Here is a 22,488-nt window from a genome sequence, read left to right as displayed (position 1 = left end):
TCAAGCAACCTACAATAGAGCCATCCTCGGAACATCTTCTAAGAACATTCCATACTGACCCTTGAGCCCTAGCCCAAATACAAAGGCTTTGTCCTGAACCTGAGGAGACAGTGGTTCAAGACGGAGCCATCATCATGCCTTGGGGGTAAGCGTTAGATAATAAGGGTTTGGTTTGAAATGTAATCTTCCGTGTGATAATGGATGCAGTTTAATCAAGGTAGAGCTGGTCTCGCCATTTGATAGCAGGCGAGGAGGAGTGAGGTGGATTTCCAAGGAACAATGACCGCAAATCAATGTTTATTTAGTAACATGCACAGGGAGAAGCGTTTTGGGTGAATGCCCGGTTTCTAGAAGAAACGTCTCAATATCAGGAAGCTGCAGTTCTCTGCAAGCAACAATTTGGCAAACTTTGAGCCTGCTGGATCAGATAATGATCTACAGTATACAACTCACCGTCTGAGACATTTTGGTGTTAAATAAGGTGAGAAATCATGCTTTTTAATAAAATAAGGGTCTACTTTAGAGGTCTGCACAGTAGCTGCTATACTGGTTCTCAGTAATAAGTCAGCTAGTGAACATGTAAACTTCACACCTCTCCCTGCATCCAGAGAGGGGACTCAACCCGAAGGTTCACAACAAACCATCGTTGCGACAACTTTACCCTATACAAAAACAAATAAAAAGCATTTTCTTTTAACCTTTACGATGTGGGGGGTCTGAGACAGCTTGATGGTCAAAAGAAAATGCTTCACTTTGTTTTTGTATGCGGTAAAGTTGTCGCAATACAACGGTGGATCACAATGACTGATGGGTCCGAATGACCCGAAGATAACACAAGGGTTGAACTCCTGTAGGCACGGCTCTGCTGTTCCAAGCAGAGGAAAACATTTTTTTTTAAGAAATTAATTTAATGTGAAATGTAATGTTGACCTGCACCGACTTCTTCTCTTGTTCTTCCGTTTTAGAGGAGACAAACTGGGATCCCTTCACCAGAACGATTCAAACGAGGAAGGCAGCATAGTGTCTTAGGGAAACAAGGATCTTTAGCAACAAATATTTCAAGCTGACAGGCTTTCGATAGACTACCTTTCACAATCAGTAGAATCACCATGTACCAGCCGGGGGAAAGGCATCCGTGTGACACTGTGGGCCGGGTGTCCGGAGAATGATGTGTCCCTATAGGTCTATCCTTGACACCTCTGTGCTGACTTGGAGGGAGTCAGGGAGTAGTGCTCAATTAAAATTCCTTGGAAACCACACATTTCAGCAAGCTAGAGAGGGAGACAGACCACGTGACAGAGATGGAGAGAAAGAAGGGAACTAAATGAAAAAATTGCCACTTCATAAAACCTTGAATCCCAAAAGCTTTCAAAACAATGAGGCAATTCAAAACAGCCATATGTATTTTTCTAATTTTCCCCTCTTGCTTTAAATAGATGCCACAATGGAGTACTTTATGCCTTTATGGTTTAAGACAATAGAAAAGAAGCCTTGGGGTTGTCTTCCTCTGAAAATATAATGATTTCCATCTCAGCCTTTGACAACAAAAGTAAACTCTAAAGGAAAGAAATAGGACAGTAGCCCTAATGAGCTCTCATACTCAGGCCTGTTGCATGAGCACAAGAAGCACTGTAGTGACACACACGGTGAGACTCCTTGTTGTCTTATTTTGTGAGGCCCTCTCTCTTGACGTTGCTTTTCCTCCCGGTTGGTTGAGAACACTGCATTAGCGGGGAAAAGGACCGTCGCAGGACAGAATAAGACCACTTCTTATCAGTCCATTAGCCTATATCATCATAGTCACATGGGACCGGATCATTTGAACCCGTAGCTCCACCCATCAATTCCCTAAGCCCCCCCCCCCTCCCCATTGATAAATCCTGCCTCTTCCATTAGATGATAAAATTATCCAAACAAAACTCAGGGCAATTAAACCCAGATTACACTATAATGCTGGGTCTGGAGCATTAGTGTGCACTGTATCATTTATCTAATACACCTCTAATGCTTTCAGACACTAATACTGTGAAGGCCTGTCCTCTAATCCATGTTCAGCAATGTACCCCCTATATGGATTACATAACTGCTGCAGACTGCTTGTTAACAAAATCATGATCCTTAATCCAGGAGGGCTTCTGTATGGCACACCTTTTATTTAGTCCTTGTGGAATGCAACACTTAGATAAACCTGCAACCATGTAATGGTGTGTCAAAGCATGGAATAGTGTATGGATGACAGGAGAGTGGAAGGGAGGCTACAGATGAATGAGAAGGGTCTGTGTGGGTACAGTATGCAGGGGAACATTTTGTTCTTCCTATGGGCAGGGTAGGAAGGGTGCCTTTGGGCAGGGTAGGAACTCTTTCAGAGTTGTCAACATGTCTAAACAGAGGAGAGAGAGAGTGAGAGAGAGAGTGAAAGAGAGTGAAAGAGAGAGAGAGAAACAGTTTGACGGGTGTAAATGAAGAGCTAAAAGTTAAAAGTCATTAGCCTTAAACACAAACAATGGCATCATTCCCCAAGGCCCCTGGCTGCACACAGACAAGTGCTCTGAGGTAATTAACGGAGAGCTTGGGGGAATCAGTTGAGATTAGCGCCATGTTTTTTTGGCTCCACAAGCTAAAACAGGGAGCTTTAAGTGGAGGGATGACGCCAGTACTACTGTATGTTATGTTAACGCTAGACCCAGCCACATAACTGTCAGCTTTTCTGCTGTCACATTCCTTTTTCTTCACATTGGACGCAGCCGTTGGGAGGGAGAGAGACAGAGAGAGAGAGAGAAACAGAGAGGGAAACAGAGAGAGAGGAAGGGGGAGACAGAGAGAGAGAGAGAGAGAGAGAGAGAGAGAGAGAGAGAGAGAGAGAGAGAGAGAGAGAGAGAGAGAGAGAGAGAGAGAGAGAGAGAGAGAGAGAGAGAGGGTGGGCCTCCGCTAACAAATATTTACTTTCCAGGCAAAGAATATGGACTTACAGTAATTGGCTTTGAGCATGTAGACTAGACTCACACGCTAAGTATTCAGTTTATAAAGAACCCATACGCTGTTATCATCAACATTTTCAAATTGCATTTGGAATCACATTCACCTCAGGACTCGTGATCCTCATTATCTCTGCGTTCGGGGAGCATGCAAGCGTGATCTAATGAGATTCCGAGCGATGCCTTGTTATTTTCCCCTCAGAACGCATCAACCCAAAAGTCCTATTAAGGCATACATGACCTGAAAATGTGTACGAGTGTATCTATACTTTCCGTCAGAAGCTATTAGGGAGAGCATCTCCATTACAGCACGGCTCTTAGCTGTGTTCCTCAGCCACTGCCAAACACATGCAGCCGGGAAAGATACACAGAGCTTCGATGAGTTCCGGCCTACAGTTAAATCCACACAGACCAGATGTGGAGACCGCACTGCACTTTAAAAAACAATTTGCACCACTAAGCTGTCAAATGCGGCCACAGCTATACAGTATATATATATAAGAGCCAACTCCAAAGAAGCTCTGATCTGAACAATAGGATAGCATCGTATCCAGGAGATTTGGATGCCAGAGCTTAAAGGGAGTGTGCCGTACAGTTTTAAGTAGTGAGGATAGAATCCGAGAATCCACCGAACTCAGTGGTGAGAATTAGTAAGTAAGCCTACACTCAATCTCTGACTGGCTTAACCTCAAGTTGAGGCTTTTTGATGGACTGGGCAGAAGACCTGTCTTGACCTCTAGGGTGAATGACAGGGTCAAAATGGTCTGGGCACACTAATAAAAAGTTCCCTTCATTTTTATTTGTACTTTTTCTTCTTCCTGTGGGTTGATTACACCGGCCTGAAATTTACTTTTACATTTAGACATTTAGCAGATGCTCTTATCCAGAGCGACTTACAGTAAGTACAGGGACATTCCCCCTGAGGCAAGTAGGGTGAAGTGCCTTGCCCAAGGACACAACGTCATTTTTGGCCTGGCCGGGAATCGAACAAACGACCTTCTGATTACTAGCCCGAACCGTTCAGCCCCCTGACTCCCTGAAATGACAAAGGGCACCGAGGCACTGGAGAATGCTGGACCACTGAAGATACACTACATAGGCTGAGTGCTTCTGGAGATGCTTGACAGAGCTAAATTCATGAAAAGACTACTCGAAAAAATCGAAAATCTAGTTTTATGCCACTTTCAGTTAGAATGTGTTGCAAGAACGGAACGAACAGCGGAGCTAAGCAGAGCTAAAAATGACCAAGCGTTTGCTCTCAGACCTGAATTCTAGAGTAGGACACACACAAACAAATCAACACACAGCCCGACCGGCTGCCTCTCCCTCTACATGAACGTCATCACACTACATCTTATGAAATCCTGGGCTCTGCCGTGGCCAATGGCAGAGTTCAGCCTTTTGATGTTCGGAGCTGGCGGAGAGATTACCAGCTCCATCCTCGTCTGTTCCCTCGGCCGCGGCCATGCCTCCTCTCTGGCCATCTGTTTCCACTTTACGTTCCTCCGCCCTCCATATTGCTGAGTTTGTGTTGTAAAAAAGGGAATACGGGCCACTTCCTCATTCCCTTGCCTCCTCTGATGCGGCAGGCGCTTGGGAATTTGGTGGCCAGCGAGATTCTCGCAAATGACTAAATACCTTTACCAAACTACCATGTCTGTAGTCAGGTATTCCGTTCATTATTCAAGTAATTCTGGAAACAAACAACAACAACAAAAAAGCACTTTTCAATTAGGTCTAGAGGAGTGTTACGTAATAATAGTACAGCTTACATGTTCATGTTTCAAAGATGTTTCAGCACAAGGGTGTGAAGGGTTACATGGTGCAGGAAGACCTGGTCCTGGAAGAACCAATTAGATCAACAAGCAAAACAAATTAATTGAATCCTAACAAATGAATCGTCCCTTACACTTCACTCTAAAACATTTCTTCTTTAATTGAGATTTGGGAGAGAAAAGAAACTGGTTGATTCTTACGGTCCAATTAGACGCTGGAGCACCAAGAAGCTAATACAGGCTAGTGAGTGCACAGCCTGGGAGGGTTATGTCATGTCATGACCAGGTAACAGCTAGGCAAATAGCTAACATGCATTAGTGCTTCCTTGAGGGAGGCTAAGGATTCAGGGGGATAAGAGGTGCTGGCATTACCGCAGCCTGAGCCTCCCAAGTCAACAAGCTATGAAAGTGCCACTGCATTATTTAGCCAAAGTGGGATTTTGCACTGCAAAGACCCCCAAAAACCAACTTGCCACAGAGCCATTAAAGTAAACATGACAGTCCGAGTGGAGGGTGTCTTCAATGTGCTTCTTTGTCTGGCTGGACACAATGGGCGTTATGCTAAAGTGCTGTTGAATGGACACAGGATGCGGCTCAATATCACATGAATCGCTGCCACAGGGCCCTCTTTGATCGCTGAGGGGATATCTTTTCAAATACTTTTCCCCTCTATGAATAACAGACCCAGACTAACCTGACAAAACAACACCTGGAAAACGGACTATTTAAATGACCCCGTTGTGTAAATCCATCAACAACTAAAAAACGAGTCAAGCTCAGTCATACGAAGGCCTTCCATTCCACAAAACAGAAGACAACACACACCACACACATGCTCCAGTGAGGCCTAAGCCATGACATCAAGCAGACTTATTAGCCGAGTGCTTAATACTATTCTTGGCAGAGTGAACAGGAAACACTATTTAGTCAACGCTCTCCATCTTGTCTTGCTGTCATCTCCCTCTCCCTCTCCCTCTCCCTCTCCCTCTCCCTCTCCCTCTCCCTCTCCCTCTCCCTCTCCCTCTCCCCCTCCCCCTCCCCCTCCCCCTCCCCCTCCCCCTCCCCCTCTCCCTCTCCCTCTTCCTCTCCCTCTCCCTCTCCCTCTCTCTCTCTCTATGCTGCGTAGCTGTGTGTTGTCAACCTGATGATGTTATGACCAGGGCTGCCAACCTGCCAAGCCTTTCCTCCATGACAGGGCCTCAATATCCCCCAAGCCAAATCAGAGCAGACACAGAAGCCTCCTTCCTCTGGGGCTACACTGTCCAGATATATCTGCCGCGCGGACAAGCAACCGCTTCAAAGGGACAGACCCTAAGGATTAGGGAGAGAGAGAGAGAGAGAGAGAGAGAGAGAGAGAGAGAGAGAGAGAGAGAGAGAGAGAGAGAGAGGAGAGCTTCCAGGCCTGTGGCAGTGGAACATATTGTCCAGCACCATAGTAGCTTGTCATCTATGTCACTGCCCGCAGTCCTGTCAGGGGTATATCTGGAATGTGTGATGTAGGGTCTGAGGGTTATGGCTGGGACAGGGTTCCACCCTTCCCCACCCACGTTCTATATTGGTTTTCGCTTCCTCCGTTGTCTTTCGCCGTCAGCCTCCATCACGCACTTCAGGAATGGAATCATCCAATCAGTGAGGCCGTACCCGATGTCTGAGATAAATGTCTGAAATTGCTTTCCGTTATTAAAAAAACCCTGTGAAATAGGTTTGACAAACCTCCTGACAGCTTGCATTCAGTAACGAGAGCTACTATTATCTCATGCCATGCGGGTGTCAGTAAAAGTATTTTTGACGGACCAAGGCTAAAAGACTTGTGAATTGGACTCTCGTAAGGCCACAATGAGGCCTGTTCGCAGCTCTGCAGGCACCGCAGAAAGGTGTTCTAAGCATGCATTCTATTAATCTGACAAATTGGCCAACTAAGTGTGTTCACAAATGAATGTTAATATCCTGGTCATACGGCAAGCCAGTCTCTATTCACTAGGCTTTCCAGCAGCAGTGTTCATGGTGTTTGGTGGTCTCTGCTCGCTCAAGAGACCCTTCACATTGTGAATGGCATCCGACACACACACACACACACACACACACACAGAAACCTTGCCATTATCAATGTGGCTACAGTAGCAGTAGTGAATCGATCAACCCACGCGGCCTAAGAAAAAAAGAGTTGGTTTCATCAGCAGGAAAACCAGCACGGTGGTGCGTCTTGTGACGCAAATCCTGCTGGGTAAACAGCTTGGGGTACATCGCTCAAGCTGGAACCATCTCCAGAGGACTTGCTCGGAGACACACTCACACAGCGACCGTGAGTGACACATCTTTCTCGGGGGGGGGGGGGGGGCTGTGGTGGCTTTCAGCCCAGAAGTTTCCGGCCCCTCCCAACATCCGCAAAGACGCCGCGACCTGAAGCCGTAATCCTCCCACACACGGCTGCTGACATGGACAGGATCAGGGCCGAGGTGAAGTCACTTACGCAGAGTCGGAAACCATCAGATGTTGCTGGCGCTTGGTGGTTGTCCTCCGAGCACAGAGGCGCCGGGTGCAAACGTCTCCGTCATGTGGGGGGGGGGGGGGGGGGGTGGAGCCTGGTGCTCTGCTGGGACGCTCACTGTCCGCTAACAGCCGATAATGGTGTTAGAAGACACCGCATTTGTGTTTTTAATGCATCAGTGATCCGAGATGCCGCTCCCAGATGTCCGCTTCCTCTTGCTAATCTCACCTAATGGCGATTTCGCTCGATGTTCTGCTCTTTTCTCAAGGGACAAGAGGTGTGTGTGTGTGTGTGTGTGTGAGCATGTCTGTGTGTGTGTGGGGGGGGAGATTTACCCAGACAGACTACATGGTGATTCTGAATCCCGAGGCGGTGTGGTGCACCCAGAGTTTAAGGGGTTTAAGGGGCTAAGCGGTTTTGCTCACAGGGATTTGCTGGGGCAGCATTAGTTATTATGGGCACCGGCCAATACTATATTCACATCATATCTCTGATCTGAGTGGCCCCCCTCCCCCTTAACCCCCTTGCAAGCATCGGGGGGCTTGTTCAGATCACAGCACTGATCGAATCCTTGAAGAAGGGAGGGAGCCAGGGTCTGTGCTGGAGATGCGTATCCGGGAGGGATGGGCAGTCACGACTCCAATACAGTCGTTCAACCCTCACTGACCGCCTGCCGATACCTTTTGGACTCGTTCTCCCTTTCAATCACGCACGCACGCAAACAGACACAGTCAGAAGCGAGCATTATGAAATCCCGACTGCGCCTCAAACCCAAAACGACGTGCCTCCACCCCATACGACGAGTCAGAACCCCCCCCCCCCCGTCGAACAACTCTCAACCTGTGCCTCAAACCCTGTCGTTGTATGGTCCCCGGGGATCCACCCCAGACAGAGTGCATTGTGTCGGGCAACAGACCGGCGGCAGGGCTTGGAAGAGGGATCGGGGAAGCTCCATTGAACCCTGCCAGTGAAGCTTTAGTAGTGCTGAAGGGAGTGAGGCTGTGTAACTAGCCTGGAGGCAATCCCGTAGGCCGTTTGGTTGGCAGTCCAGTCCAGGGTTCTGTACTGTGGTTAGAAGACGGTGTCTGTCAATAGGAATTTATCAGCCTCTCTGCCTGTGATGAATTATTTTTTCAGGAAGAGGCGGAGCCTGTTTGAGAGCCAGGAAAGACTAAGGAAGCAGCGAGACAAGACTCTCTCAAGACAAGCTAAAATTATTTGAATACTGCTACTGTTCTTCTGAGATAAAGAGAATGTAGGCAGCTATGCAAAAAAATATTGAGAACCACATATCTGTGTACGTAAACAAAACTTTAGCTTGTTGCATCAGCATTTTGCCTTACTTTTTTTTATTTTTATGACTCATTACTGTTGGTCCATTTTCCTTGGTCATAAAATGTATCTGACGTCAACAACTGAAAGCGCATCTAACTAAATCGGGCCTTACAAATTGACCCTGTCGAAAAGGTTTGAGTGGATGGAACAACAAACGGCATTCGATTAAAACAAATCCACTGCACCGTCCATAGCAACAAAGCACTGGATCCAACCATGTCCAAACCAATTTCCATCAAAAATGTACAGTACTTCTGTATTGAAGTGCCACTGCTCGCTACAGGCAAGAACAAGGAGAAGTAAATCCCTCCAGAGCTTTAACTCACAGTCCCACCAATCCAAAGACATTCACGCTGTCAACCTCGCACACCCGCTGCACGGCAACGCCACAAGGGCATGTCAAGGACACAGGAAGAGTTTACCTTTCCGTCCTCTGTCAACACAACTCTTATTGGCTGGCATGGCCTACAGGATGTACACAAGGATGGCCTGAACTGCTGTCTAAACACGAACACAGGAGTGAACTTGTACTCACCACAAGGTGATCACAGGGTCCAGGAGACAGGTGATGCGTGTGTGTGTGTGTGTGTGTGTGTGTGAGTTCATTTCTCCCTGTGTAAATGATTGAGCTGATATGTGAAGCATGTTAGCAAACAGAAAAGCTGTTGCTCGTTTAGTTTTTTTTTGTGTGTGACTAATAGTTACACAAATAGTTAGTGTTGCTACCCTGCAGTGTCGTGTTGCCATTATGCCATGTCCAGCGCTGTGCAACAATGAAAAAGTACTGCAATAAGAAACATTTATCATGAATCATTTCCAATACGTTTCATTGAAATACAGGGCTCGGTCATTACGGTTATGGAGAGATTGTTTTCAAAGCCAATAGGTTGACTCATGGTTCCAAATATCAATGGACGTTCCAAGTGTGCATAATGTTAGGGTTCAACAGCAACAGACTTCTGCATAGAGATCTCCACTGTTGCACCAGGACATGTTAGATTCACCTGACTGGGCCTACAATTGTCATTGGGCATCACAAAGAAATCTATAAAAATGACCGACTCCATATTATGGTTAATCAACTACAACATGCACACACCACATTTCAACGACAGCGGTTTGAAGGAAAGAAAGGGGTTGAATGAATGCCAGCCGGCCAGGTTAAAAGTGACGGCGCAATACAATATCTGCCAGCTAATTGTGATTGGAGCATCGGAGAAAAAATGCCCCGGGTTAACCTGGGAAATTGGACTCCGTGGTAACAAGACGGCACTCGGGAGGGAGGAGAACAATTGGCAGAGGATCACAACACAGACTCCCATCTCGCAAGGCGGGCACCGGGGGGGGGGGAACGATGAGGTCTTCTTCCTTGCTGCACCTTTACCCGGCCGAGCGTATAATTGGCGTAGAAGAGCAGACGGGGTGACGCGGCGCTGCTCGACGGTGACGATGACAGCTCGGGAATCCACTGGAAAGGTGAGGGCTTCGCGTGCGTTAAGTGTTTGATAGCTGAACCGGAGACCCGGCAGCAACCGTCTGATAACCCTGCCGATTAAGGCACGGAAGTCCTCAGGTTACATGCTGCTTGTCATCTCAAATGACATGAACACAAAAGATATCTGTATGACATAACTGGTACATCTGACATAACTGGTACAAAATCAAAGTACACATACTTATCAATACAGTGCTGTTTTTCAAGCAATCAACCATTCCCACACTAACAGGTAGGCTTGTTTCCAGACGGAAGCAACAGTTAGCTTACAGTATACGCCATGCAGTAACCCCCGCATATTGAGAACCATTGTGTGACAGGGGTGTGACAGTCATTCCATTGCGGACCGCAAAAATGTCATTCAAATCACAAGGCCACTTGTCCAATAGTATTGGACCCCCTCTGAATGTCTCCAGCCTGTTGCCTTTAAGGGCAACGGAATTGCTGAATAATGAATTCAAAAGACAGATATTTTAAGTGGGAAACCTTCAGCTTTGAAAAGAATGTTGGTTAGCACTCACTGTCTTGATAAGGTAGGCATTACTTATTTAACAGTCTCGAGAAACGATGTATTATTCGACGGTAGGGGAGTGGGTGCACAAGTAAGCGATAAAACACCAAGCTTTCAGCGTGTATGTAGCGAGGAAAGAAAAACACAATAATAAGGTCTTCCATTAAGGCTGAAAAAGAAGCACCCGGAAAGCTTTGATTGTGCGGGTGACGGACGTGTCTTTAGAGCCCAACTGCACCTCCGAATGAGCTCTAATGAACGGTTGAGGTAGAATTCCTTTTCGCCATGGCTTCCCCATGTGAAGCAGTGAAGAAGATAGTCACCTCGCAGCGTAGCAGACTGACAATGCACCACAGGGGAGAGTGGAACAGGAGCTGGGTGGAGAAGACAAAGGAAGTGCGAGCAAACATGTGAGGGCGGCCCAGGAACCTGTCCCAGTGGCAGTGTCACACTAATATGCACGGGGGCTCCCCCATCAAATATTCAAGCGAGAGCAAACCTTCAAAGTCTATGAGCAAAGTGCATCACACCTCGGAGATTAAACAAGGCCGGGGCAGGATGAGTGTGTGGATAGCGGCAGAGCCACTGATAAATGACACAGTGATACAGTACATCTGCCATCTGCCTGTTACCAGAGTACCAAGGCCATTGAGCCACCGTCTATTTACATAATTCCATCGAAATTGGTCTGCCCTGTCTTGTTTTTCTTGTGTTACTGTCTGTTGCCTTCACTCTGCCGGTCCTTCCTTCCTTCTCGTCATACTGTCTCTCTCTCTCTCTCTCTCTCTCTGTCTGTCTGTCTGTCTGTCTGTCTGTCTGTCTGTCTGTCTCTCTGTCTCTCTGTCTCTCTGTCTCTCTGTCTCTCTGTCTCTCTGTCTCTCTCTCACTCTCTCACTCTCTCACTCTCTCACTCTCTCTGACACCTATACAAACTGACCTACTCCAGGAAACGGCTTTACACCACTAAGATCAGAAGCCTCCTATCAGTTTATCTTACATTCTTGGCTCATACTAAACTGGGTGCTCTGAAAAGTCAGGTCCACACATGAAATTCAGGCCATGACCGAGGTAGGAAGCCTGAACACCTTGAAGACTTGGAAACCCAACTTCAGGGGAACCCAAACGTTGAAGAGCCATACCAAGACCCAACCTCAAACAGAGACCCAGTGGGTCAACACACCATGACAAGACCCAATACTAGATCCTACACTGATCTGGTTCAGGGACCCACTCAGAAACACAATCAAGAAAAGGGAAATCACTGTAGGACCCAGTATTTCTCGGTTTTGTTCTTCTACGAGTGTAGCACCGTAGATGAGACCCAGATACAGACCAGGACATTCAGCACCAAGACCCAGGCCCAGACACCAGCCAAGGCTTAGAACCATGATCACAGCTTCACAACAATGTGCAGTAAAGCAGCCAGGCCTTCACCTGGACACTAACCAGTGATCGGACACTCTGGCAAGCACAATAGTTTCCACATTACATTGAATAATACTGAGGCTAACCAGCTGAGACTGCGTTTAATCAATATCAATTGCGGGATGATGTAATTATTCTAATCCTCATTGTCTGGGCTGTTGCTGGGAACTAGAACCAACAAGAACCATTGTATACCTTGTATTCACGCATCCAGTTCTCGCTATAACGTCTGCATGGGATCCTTTTCCATAATCCTCACTGATCCTCAACATGCTTGGACACAGTGAATCATGATTAGGTGGGGCACAGACATACAGACAGACATACAGACAGACACACAGACAGACACACAGACAGACACACAGACAGACACACAGACACACAGACAGACAGACACACACACACACACAGGAAAACTGAAAGTGTGAATGAGTCAACAGTGTGAAGTGGGCAGCAGTACAGGGACTGGATGTCAGTCAAATCCTTGTTACCTTGGCACTGGAATCCTTGTTTTCCAAATCCCCTGTGAACACAGAGCAGATGATTGGATCAAATACAGTAAGATACACAGATATTCTGTAGACAATCATGATTTCCGTACCGAGTAGAACGAAAGAGAAAGAGAGAGAGATAGGGAAGTGGGGAGAGGAGAAAGAAAAGAGGGATCGAGAACTTATAGAAAGGAAAAGAAACCTGTCTCTGCTTTCACAATCTGCAAGTTCGACAAAATGCATGACTGATATTGTACTGCAATACTGTGTCTTTCTATAATAATACAGTACTTGTATAATAATTCAAAACAACCATATTATTGGGTTGTGTAGTACTTAGACTATACCTATCTTACTGTCAAAATGGGAAGTTAGTAAAAACAAAGTTGGGTTAATTTGTTTGCAAAATCTTTAGTTGGTGGTGCTTGAGAAAGCCCTTGACAAATACTGTATTGTACGCAATATAGTAAACCTCTGGAGCACTGGAATGACACACAACCCGGGACCAAAGGAACGTCGTCAACATGGGTGCGTCTGTAATCAGGCGTCTGCCTTGACGTGTATGAATAGCGCTGCTTCAGACGTTTCAGTGCGTTATCTTAGTCTTGGAGGTGGCCACATTAAGTTACTTGTAAAGGAAGACAGAAGTGTATTAATTTCTAAGCACTAACCTAAAGCCTAGCTGTTCGTTTTTCGCTTTTTACGCACGGACACAATGTTGCAAATACTTGTTCTTGGGCGAACTGGTTACGAGCCTTGGGGTGCATTTTAGGCAACACGATATGGTCATGGCATAAAGTTCGCTAGTGGCATATACACTATCGGTTTTCGAAACACATAAATCTAAAAAGGGTGTCTGACCAGTGAAAAGTTATCCACAACCTAAATGTGTTACATCATCGTCAAGACTCGACTGAAATCCCAACTTCACTAGACTGCCTGTATTCAACAGGCAGTTGCACATAATAAAGAACCTTACCAGATGAAGTCGGTGCAGTGGCTACAGAAAGTCGGCTGCTTGAAGAATCTTGCAATAAATTTGTGGTTCTTCACTTCGTGGACGTTTTTTTGCCTCAAAGCACCTTTACGAGCGAATCTATTTGCAACATCCGAGGTGGACGACTCGTTGACACTTATAACATCAGCCATGGCCAAAAACCTGCGTTAATGCTCCGTTTGCAATGTATAATAAATCCAACGTTTAGCCTTTTCAGGCGCACTGTATTTTGCCAGTAAACTGGTGATTGGTGGTCAGGTCGTAACACTAAACACTGTCCTATCTATAAGCTTTCCTTAGCTGTAGCTACAACTACTTCGCTGACAGCTCACTGAGCGCTCTGCTTCCTTTTTTTATTCGAACTGACGTCACCACAGTACAATCCATGCCCTCGTGGGAGGGTTGCAGTCTGGATGAGTTTTGGAGGATTTGAGCGTCATCTTGTGGAGCAAAGAAAATAGCGCCCACATGCGCGCTTGTGTGTGAGCGTTCGTATATCTGTATGTCTAGTCTATGACTATCTGTTTTTACGCAGAGTCTGTCATAGTATGCGTGTTTAGTGATTAAATGCATATCAAAATACATAGCATAATTGATAAACAGTTCTAGTTTTGTTTTTGGCCGCTGTTGGATTAGAGACTTCTGTGTGTGTATAAATGTAGTCACTGTTTGGATCTTACACTACTAATTGCTATTGTACTTGTATTGCAAGGCAAATGCAGACCGCCATTCCAACATAGCCTGTGTAATTCTGTCTGACTCACTCAGGCAACAATGCCAAGGGGTGAAAAGGACAAATTCTATGAGGCATCTATTCCCAACGGTGAACTGAACTGACGGTTGCATTCGTAACTGAATTCTAAATTTCCGTTCTAATGCTCTTGCTATTTTAATGAGCAGTGGGAGAATAACAGGCTATGATAGTTGGAATTATAAAATGACAACAACAAAATATACCCACCATAATAACGGTTTTCCTGTCCCAAAATTGCCCCCCCCCCTCCCCCCCATATAATTGTGTTCCTGTCCATCGACTTGCCTGTGTGTGCACGCATGTGTGTGTGTGTATGTGTACTGTATGTGAGCATATGTATGTTTCTGCACACTGTAGGTGTGTGTGTGTGTGTGCGTGGGTGTATGCGTGTCTGTGTGTGCATGTGTGAGTCTATCTGCTTTTTTTTGCTTAAGTTATCCTTCAACCCACAGCAAATATGTTTGAGCTGTGACCTTTGCACATTACCAATCAGTGACTGTAGTGTCACATGACTGGATGGAACTATCCCCATGCTCCATCTAATCCCATCCAAGGAGAGAAGAGGACAGAGACACACGAAACACCCCAACTAAGAAGATGGCCCCAGCCCTGAACGTGCTCTTGCTCTGCACACTGGCCTTATTTACCACAGCAGCCTCAGTAAAAGGTACAGTACCAGACAACCAACACCCGATGGAGAGAATCTATGGTTAGCTCTAAATTAACCTCTACAGTCTCTAACCTCTAATTAAACTCAAAACTAGAGTCGGAGATACTTAATTGGAAACAAACAATGTTAACAATCAAACAAACACATCTCTCAGTATGCTGGAGTGACATCCTTCTGTCATGTGGACGACAGAGTATGTATACTGTGGCACAGTTTAACATGGTGTTGTTTAGTGTAACGTGTCTGTCCGTCTGTGATTGCGCCCTCTCCCCAGTGTGCGGGAGGCCACCAGGGACGGACGGCATGGACGTGACGCCTTTCAAGCGCGTGTACGAGATTGGCGAGGAGGAGATCATCACGTGTGAGCGGGGGTACATTCCTTCCTCTTCGCCAGGCAAGATCGTCTGCTCCGCCGCCGGAGAGTGGACCAAACCACAACTCGTGTGCGCCCGTGAGTTCATTAGCCTTTCCTGAAACTTCTGTCACACTAAAGCATAATAGGTTTGACCTCAAGTCGGTTCTGGCCCTCAAATCGGATGTTTTTTCCCTGTTAAAACTCGGTTCTTATTGTTCAGTTTAGAGGCTTCACTGCTCTGTATTATAATGTAACACAAATGAACTGAAGAATGTTCTGCTGGTTGTGTCTTTCATCCAGTTTCCATTGAAGCCATAGTCTTTTCCCATTGGGGTCAGGGGTCACAGTATCTACCGCTCTATCATCATAAACTGCATGGGAACCATGTAACTGTGTTCAGGACGGTTGGTCTGAGTCAATCATGTGCATTCTCTCTCTGACGTAGCAAAGATGTGCCCCATTCCCAAGCCTCTTCAGTCTCTGACGTTTGGCAGGAAAGAAGTACCGTACAAGAGTGTTCTCAACTACACCTGCGATGATGGGTGAGCAAAAGGATGTGCTCACTGCTCACCCATGCAAAGGATGTTTTAAAGACGTGTGTGTTTGTCAGCAGACTAGAATCTGTCTTCCAGGTTCTGGTTCATAACAGACCCATGACATTCGGTCTTCCACAGATATGTCTTGATAGGAGCCAATAAGAGCCAGTGTTTGCATGATGGGAGTTGGAGTCACCCGCCCCCGCTTTGTACAGGTGCTGTATCTACCTCTACTAAATTCATGAATGAATGTGGATAAATTATCAAAGCACACAGAATCATTTTTTTTCCAATATGTTTTTGTTTTTTCCATGTAGCTGTGAGTTGTAGTCTTCCTCAAGCTCCCCAAAATGGAAAAGTTGTCTATGACAACAAGGAGTTTAAAGGCAACACAACTATATATGGACAAGGTTGGACTTTTGAGTGTTTCCCACCTAGAGCCCCTATTGGTAATGAGAGAGGGTCATGTCTGGCCAATGGGACAGTCACTGAGCCACCAGTGTGCCGCGGTAAGTCAAACCGTTTGTTGACAATTTTCTATTGCAGCCGCAGATCGTTTTTTTCATTCCGTCATCTGTGTGCAAAAAAGCAGGGCTTAGCAGAATTAGCAGTTTGTAGATTATGGCTTTGGTACAGTGACAATGCACTTTATTAAATTGTATACACATATACACAGATGGACTTCCTGATCTGATGTGTTTTCATGAACCATGATCTTTGTGCTTTCATTGCCTACCCAGAGGTCAGTTGTCCCATCCCTAAAGGGATAGACCACGGCTTCATTACCTTTGCTGTGAAGAGGGAGCACAGCTACAAAGAAAAGGTCAAGTATGGCTGCAGCGAACACTACGTCCTGGACGGGAATGCCGAGATACAGTGTGATAAAACTGGAAATTGGTCAAACAAGCCGGTTTGTAGGGGTAAGTCTGACAAGACTTGCAACCCACATTCAATTCAGTACTGATGACGGTATAGGAAAGTTATTTTTGATGACTTAATATTGACATAAATCTATTTAGCAGCACTCTATCCAAAGCAACATGCAAATAATGCATGTAGTAGTTGCCACAGAGCATCAAGGTCTAGACATGCACAGTTGAAACATATGACAATTACTAGGGTCACTTTGGTTTTTCCTCCACAGCCCCTTGTACTGTCGGGATCAAAAGAGGACGTATCTTTTACAACGCCAAGAAAATGTGGATTGGGGATTTCAAACCCAACAGAGTCTTACATGGGGAGCCCGTTGTCTTTTACTGCCTAAATAAGGAGCAAAAGTGTGGCTATCCTGTAGCAAGCACGTGCCAGGATGGCACACTCAAGGTCCCCGAGTGCTTTGAGGGTGAGGCTTACTATACCATAATAACATGTTATGGTAGTCTGAAAGTATGATTTCTATGTGTTGAATAGCATTTTTATTTGTATTCAGATTTTAGGTTTGGTAACTGAGAAGCCTAATGAAATGTGTTCTTTCTCGTAGAACCAAAAAAGTTGGACTACACCCTGAGACCAAAATCCCTCCCATCAGAAATCTCAATGTGTCCTGCAAACCTTAACCCTGACCCTAAAGCTGACCCAAAACCATAATTAAACTAAAGGAAATACAGCTTATCCTTGCTGAAGAGGGGAGGGCTGTACACTGTCTGGAGTACTACTATAATCAAATAAATGTACAGTCTCCATTGTTTGTTTTATTTGATCGAACTCAAGGTATCCGTTTGATTGTCTGAATTACTGTACATCTGCTCCATAACTCTTTAATTCTGATGTCATAAAGTACCATTAGTGTTTGTGCACAATTATACCATTGACAGAAAGAGACAAAGATACAGAGAGAGGGAGAGAGGGAGAAAGAGAGGGAGAGAGAGAGGGAGAGAGAGAGGGAGGGAGGGAGGGAGAGAAAAAGAGGGAGAGAGACGGAGGGAGAGAGGGAGAGAGAGAGAGAGAGAGAGAGAGAGAGAGAGAGAGAGAGAGGAGAGAGAGAGAGAGAGAGAGAGAGAGAGAGAGAGAGAGAGAGAGAGAGAGAGAGAGAGAGAGAGAGAGAGAGAGAGAGAGAGAGAGAGAGAGAGAGAGAGAGAGAGAGAGAGAGGAGGGAGAGAGAGAGAGAGAGGGAGAGAGAGAGAGAGAGAGAGAGAGAGAGAGAGAGAGAGAGAGAGAGAGAGAGAGAGAGAGAGAGAGAGAGAGAGAGAGAGAGAGAGAGGGAGAGAGAGAGAGACAGAGAGAGAGAGAGAGAGAGAGAGAGAGAGAGAGAGAGAGAGAGAGAGAGAGAGAGAGAGAGAGAGAGAGAGAGAGAGAGAGAGAGAGAGAGAGAGAGAGAGAGAGAGAGAGAGGGAGAGATTTCAACTATAAGTAAATATGCCTCTTTTGGACTGCAGCCACAGTGCCATTACCCCCTCCTGATTTCCGTGAAATAACTCTTAGTTCTGGAAAACAAACTAGTAGTTTAATATACTGACACTGCACTGTGCTATCAAACACCAGCTACCTACCATTATATTATCATATGTAAAATGTAGGGGAGACTGGGTGTGGTTGTAGCACTTTTTTCAGCGCCTAAAACTACCTTTCTTTTTTAGCTACATGTCTGAAACTTTTAGGCAAAGTACCCTTATTTGTCTACTAGCCTACAAATGGCAACACTTTAGATGTCTTCAACCATATCACAGTGAGATGATGACAAATACAAGGTGGTCCTTTGTTACAACCAACCCCACTACCGGGGTAGGTTGTAACACGTATTGGAGTAAGTTGTAACAGGTAGATGAAATGCACAAAAACCAAGTGACATGCCACAACAACAGTTTTATTTTAAATGAATGGCTGCAACAATAAAATGTGTATATGGGGAGTGTATGTGCATATTATGTGTGTTTGTGCATGCACACGTGTGCGTTGGTGTGTGCATGTCCGTATGTGCACAATTATATGTATATATCTGAAGTTTTTTCCTTTTCCACGCTCCTCCTCTTCCAATGCCAGCTTCACTGGTGTATCAGTGAAGATTTCCGAGCGCCTCTTCTTGTCTCTTTGGTTGTAACACTTTAAAAAACTTTGTTACAACCATTTCCGCCACTGTCACCCAATGTTTAGCTAGCTGTATTGGCAAGGTGCTTTGAAATTAGAAAGAGGTTGATACATTCCTATACTAGAGAAACTACAGTTTGACCTGATATAACTCATACAACATTATCTACAACGGTAGAAGTACTATCAAAAAATAATCTTTTTTTTAACTTTTGTACCAAAGTACATTTTTAGCTGTAGCTTCAGGAGAAATAGCAACACAGACTGGAAAACCTCCATGTGGGATCGTAAAGGAAGCCTGAGGAAACTGAAACTGTCACATGACTCCTATCTTATCCCTGATTCATGGACTTGGTAGTGTTACAACTCTTCCCGTGTTACAACTTTACCCAGTCTCTCCTACTCATGCAGTTACTACGTGATTATACATATTACAATATATTCCAAAGGACCATAGAGTCACAGACAGCCTAACATAACTTACAAAGGAATTTCAAAGCCAGTGATGCAATATGTGGTTGCCAAATGTTTATAAAAACATTCAGACTTAAGGTAAAAAAAAGAAGTGTCATCATACAGCAGTTTATCTAAATCAGCTGTCGGTCAAAAGCAATTTTCCGGTAAAAAGATAAGAAACGAAAAATAAATACATAGCTTTGACATCATCACTCTCTTTCGTTTGTTTGTTGATTTGGTGAAAGAGAAATATTAGAGGGAGGTCCACAGTCGTCGTTTCAGACCTGCAGCGTTGACAGAGCTGTGTCTACTGTAGAGCACCATGGCGCAGGCCCTGCGGTTTGTTTTGCTGCTCCTGTTTCAGTTTGCATTCAAATCTGCTACGTCAAACGGTATGATAGACTTCCTGTTCAAGCCATAAGTAACGTAATAAGAATAGCGTTTAGTTGTGTTTACTTGTGTTATGTTGTTGATATTTATGTGTATTTGGGGTTGGTTTTCAGGGCTTTTGTTACTTGACTGAATGTGTGGCAATAGTAGGTCATATCTGGCTCCTGGATATCTAATATTTGAGTAGCCTATTGAGATTTGTAAGTGCTCTACCCTATTTTTGGTTGAAAAAAAACATTCTCTGCCATTAGCACACTGAACGGGCAGAATTGATTGGAAACATTGCGTCTTTATCTGGATTTGACATTTCACAATCGCTAGCGACCCAGTGAACCTGCGCGTGCACGGGTCTATAATGTTGTGCATGTGGCCCTCCCAGTGTGTGGCAGGCCGGTTGTGGAAGAGCACATGCAGATAAAGGATCTCCAGCGGATCTTCAACCCTGGCTACGAGATGGCTCTCATGTGTGAACAAGGATATTCACCGACAGATGGAGCCAGAACCATTATATGCCGTGACAATGGGTCGTGGAGCAAGACGATGTTTAGCTGCAAACGTGAGTCTATATACAACACGCATGTCTAATTTCAACAACAACTCCAAATGAAATGTATTTTGTGTTTATTCTTTCCCTGGTGTCTGCATGATGTAGGTTACCTCTTGTTAGTAGACTCATATTGGCTAACATGTACCTTTGGCTGTGAGTTGAGAGGTCAGCAGATCAGGTGACTGACTGTGGTGTGTTCCTGGAACAGCTAACTACTGCCCCATCCCCAGCATACTACTCAACGGAGAGACAATATTTACAGACCGCAAATACATGAGTAAATTGGAGTATGTCTGTAATGAGGGGTAAGAACTGGCTAAGGTCCCGTACACCTCGATCATTCTTGTTTGATGTGACAAAACATTTGACATCCGACCTGCGATTGGGACTGTAAGTTGAGTGTGGTTTCCGCAGGTATACCCTGGAGGGAACTAACAGCTCCGAATGCTTATACAACGGAAGATGGAATGGCTCCGCCCCTATGTGCAAGCGTAGGTACCCAACAAGTAACCCTCGCACGCACAGGAAGACCTCACACCCAGGGGCGGAGCTAGAGATTTTCATTCGGGGTGGCAATGGGGTGGCAGAAGGAAGTTGTTGGGTGGCCTCCTGGAGGTAAATCAAACCCAGAGTAGGGGGCTACAGAACTCCCTACGGAAAATGATTATGCTAGAATATTGTAGTTTAGATTAAACAGTAACATTAATATTATTTATTGAAATGTTCTGTAATGTACAAATAATATTTTTCCATGGGAGGATTGAGGTTCATGTTGCTTAATTGTAACTTGTGTCACTACATGCTCTTATGGTTCGTCCCTTTGGGACAGTTTTTTCACAATGTATGCTTCATGTTTTGGATACCCACAATGTTAGGGGCTATCTCGTTGTTATGATCAGGGACCTATGCACTTTTTGTAAAGCTCTTTCTTAAAAAAATCGCTTTGAATAAAAGCGTCTGCTAAATGCATAAAAAAAAAAAATTGGGGTCAGTTGGGCCAGTACTTTTTATTGGGGTGGCAGCTGCCACCCCTTGCCACCCCTTAGATCCGCCACTGCTCACACCTCACTCCCCCACGTATAGTTTCTCACTCAATCTATTTCCTGTGAACCGCATTGGCGATTTGCGACACACATCAGTATGACACCCGGCAAGTCGTTGACGTTACGCTCGTGTCGTCTTTTTTTCCCCCTCTCACTCGCAGCGGTGACCTGTGGGCTAGCTCCTATTCCAAAGTATGCCCAACTGACCTACGGAATGATCTTCACGGATAAACCCTCGGTATACGGCGATGTCGTCTACTACCAGTGTCTTCCACCCCTCGCCCTCTTTGGCAACAAGACCGCCACTTGCACCCACCGGGGTGTCTGGAGCGAGCCACCCGTCTGTCGATGTAGGCGATAAACAACTCATAGCATCGTAGCATTTGGACGAACCTTATTATTTGGTGGTGTCATTATTGTCATTAGTATCAGTCATCATATTAGTGATCCCTTTGCAACCTGTTTTATACAGTCGGCTATTACCTGTAGCATATTCTAACTTTTTCTATTCTACAATCTAGTGGTTTCCTGCCCTCCTCCACCCAGCATCTCTAACGGCTACATGTCTGCCAGCAACCCCAAGAAGCACTATTTTAAAGATACAGTCCGCTATGACTGTGATCCCGGCTACACACTGGAGGGCGTGTTTGAAATTGAATGTACACAATCAGGCCAATGGACATCTGAACCAAGTTGCCACTGCAAAAATGAACCATCTAAATGCAAGTAAAAAAATACCTAATTTGAGAAGAGGAAGACTAAAAACATGAAAGAATGAAACAGTGAAGCTGTTCTGTGAAACAATAAACAGTGAAAATGTATGTATCACTTTCAATAACGAATAGGAGAAAAACTGAACTTTTATCCATAACAGAGATACAGTCAATTTGAAAAGATTGTCACAAGAGGTCAGTGTTGTATAACTGAACTAGTTTTGCGAGCACAGACACATGCGTGGATAAGCACACACACACACACACACACACACACACACACACACACACACACACAATAACAACAACCATACAGTCCACTTCCAGTCATAGAGCAATCCCATCATCCCTTGCATGTCGATTCCAATTTAACAGAGATTAGAATGGGAAACCCCATTGTTTCTCAGCCCGCTTGGGGATTGGTTTGATCTCCTTCCTTGGAACTACAGCTGGTGGCCAGGACCACCACCCCCACTTGCGGTGGGAAAGGAGGGGGGGGGGGTCTATG

General features: G+C 45.3%; 3 protein-coding genes across 7 annotated transcripts in view; 2 read left to right on the top strand and 1 right to left on the bottom strand.

The window, feature by feature from the left end:
• The window catches only part of prkcaa (protein kinase C, alpha, a), a 106,886-nt gene extending 93,066 nt beyond the window's left edge, over nt 1-13,820 (bottom strand). For all 5 annotated transcript variants that reach the window (XM_084684786.1, XM_084684787.1, XM_084684790.1 and 2 more), the window contains exons 1-2: nt 13,475-13,820; nt 12,496-12,527 (exon numbers count right to left, since the gene is read on the bottom strand). In XM_084684786.1, the coding sequence (XP_084540912.1) occupies nt 12,496-12,527; nt 13,475-13,644 (202 nt within the window). In that variant the 5' untranslated portion in view covers nt 13,645-13,820. The remainder of the gene's footprint in view (nt 1-12,495; nt 12,528-13,474) is intronic.
• Nucleotides 13,821-14,805: 985 nt separating this feature from the next.
• On the top strand, nt 14,806-17,489 carry LOC146237662 (beta-2-glycoprotein 1-like). The gene is made up of 8 exons (XM_084685442.1): nt 14,806-14,913; nt 15,191-15,367; nt 15,717-15,813; nt 15,946-16,022; nt 16,125-16,316; nt 16,548-16,727; nt 16,952-17,149; nt 17,288-17,489. Exons 1-8 carry the CDS (start codon nt 14,844-14,846, stop codon nt 17,392-17,394), a joined length of 1,098 nt encoding a protein of 365 aa, XP_084541568.1. The 5' UTR covers nt 14,806-14,843; the 3' UTR covers nt 17,395-17,489.
• A 2,083-nt stretch (nt 17,490-19,572) lies between these two features.
• LOC146237661 (beta-2-glycoprotein 1-like) lies at nt 19,573-22,088 on the top strand. The gene is made up of 6 exons (XM_084684799.1): nt 19,573-19,679; nt 20,057-20,233; nt 20,433-20,529; nt 20,639-20,715; nt 21,429-21,617; nt 21,789-22,088. Exons 1-6 carry the CDS (start codon nt 19,610-19,612, stop codon nt 21,995-21,997), a joined length of 819 nt encoding a protein of 272 aa, XP_084540925.1. The 5' UTR covers nt 19,573-19,609; the 3' UTR covers nt 21,998-22,088.
• Nucleotides 22,089-22,488: the final 400 nt, after the last annotated feature.

This window comes from Hypomesus nipponensis, chromosome 21 (genome assembly GCF_054491055.1).
Source record: "Hypomesus nipponensis isolate SF chromosome 21, ASM5449105v1, whole genome shotgun sequence".
Lineage (NCBI taxonomy): Eukaryota > Metazoa > Chordata > Actinopteri > Osmeriformes > Osmeridae > Hypomesus > Hypomesus nipponensis.
The sequence above is the reverse complement of the archived record's forward strand: the minus strand, read 5'-3'. Positions and strand labels throughout refer to the sequence as shown.

What these genes read in the sequence shown, in the direction of transcription:
- LOC146237662 (XM_084685442.1), top strand. Translation starts at nt 14,844, where the DNA reads ATGGCCCCAGCCCTGAACGTGCTCTTGCTCTGCACACTGGCCTTATTT. An exon ending in ACCACAACTCGTGTGCGCCC is followed by an intron (nt 15,368 to 15,716) that starts GTGAGTTCATTA and finishes TCTCTGACGTAG; the next exon opens with CAAAGATGTGCCCCATTCCC. An exon ending in CCCGCCCCCGCTTTGTACAG is followed by an intron (nt 16,023 to 16,124) that starts GTGCTGTATCTA and finishes TTTTCCATGTAG; the next exon opens with CTGTGAGTTGTAGTCTTCCT.
- LOC146237661 (XM_084684799.1), top strand. Translation starts at nt 19,610, where the DNA reads ATGGCGCAGGCCCTGCGGTTTGTTTTGCTGCTCCTGTTTCAGTTTGCA. An exon ending in CAAATCTGCTACGTCAAACG is followed by an intron (nt 19,680 to 20,056) that starts GTATGATAGACT and finishes TGGCCCTCCCAG; the next exon opens with TGTGTGGCAGGCCGGTTGTG. An exon ending in CTCCGCCCCTATGTGCAAGC is followed by an intron (nt 20,716 to 21,428) that starts GTAGGTACCCAA and finishes TCTCACTCGCAG; the next exon opens with CGGTGACCTGTGGGCTAGCT.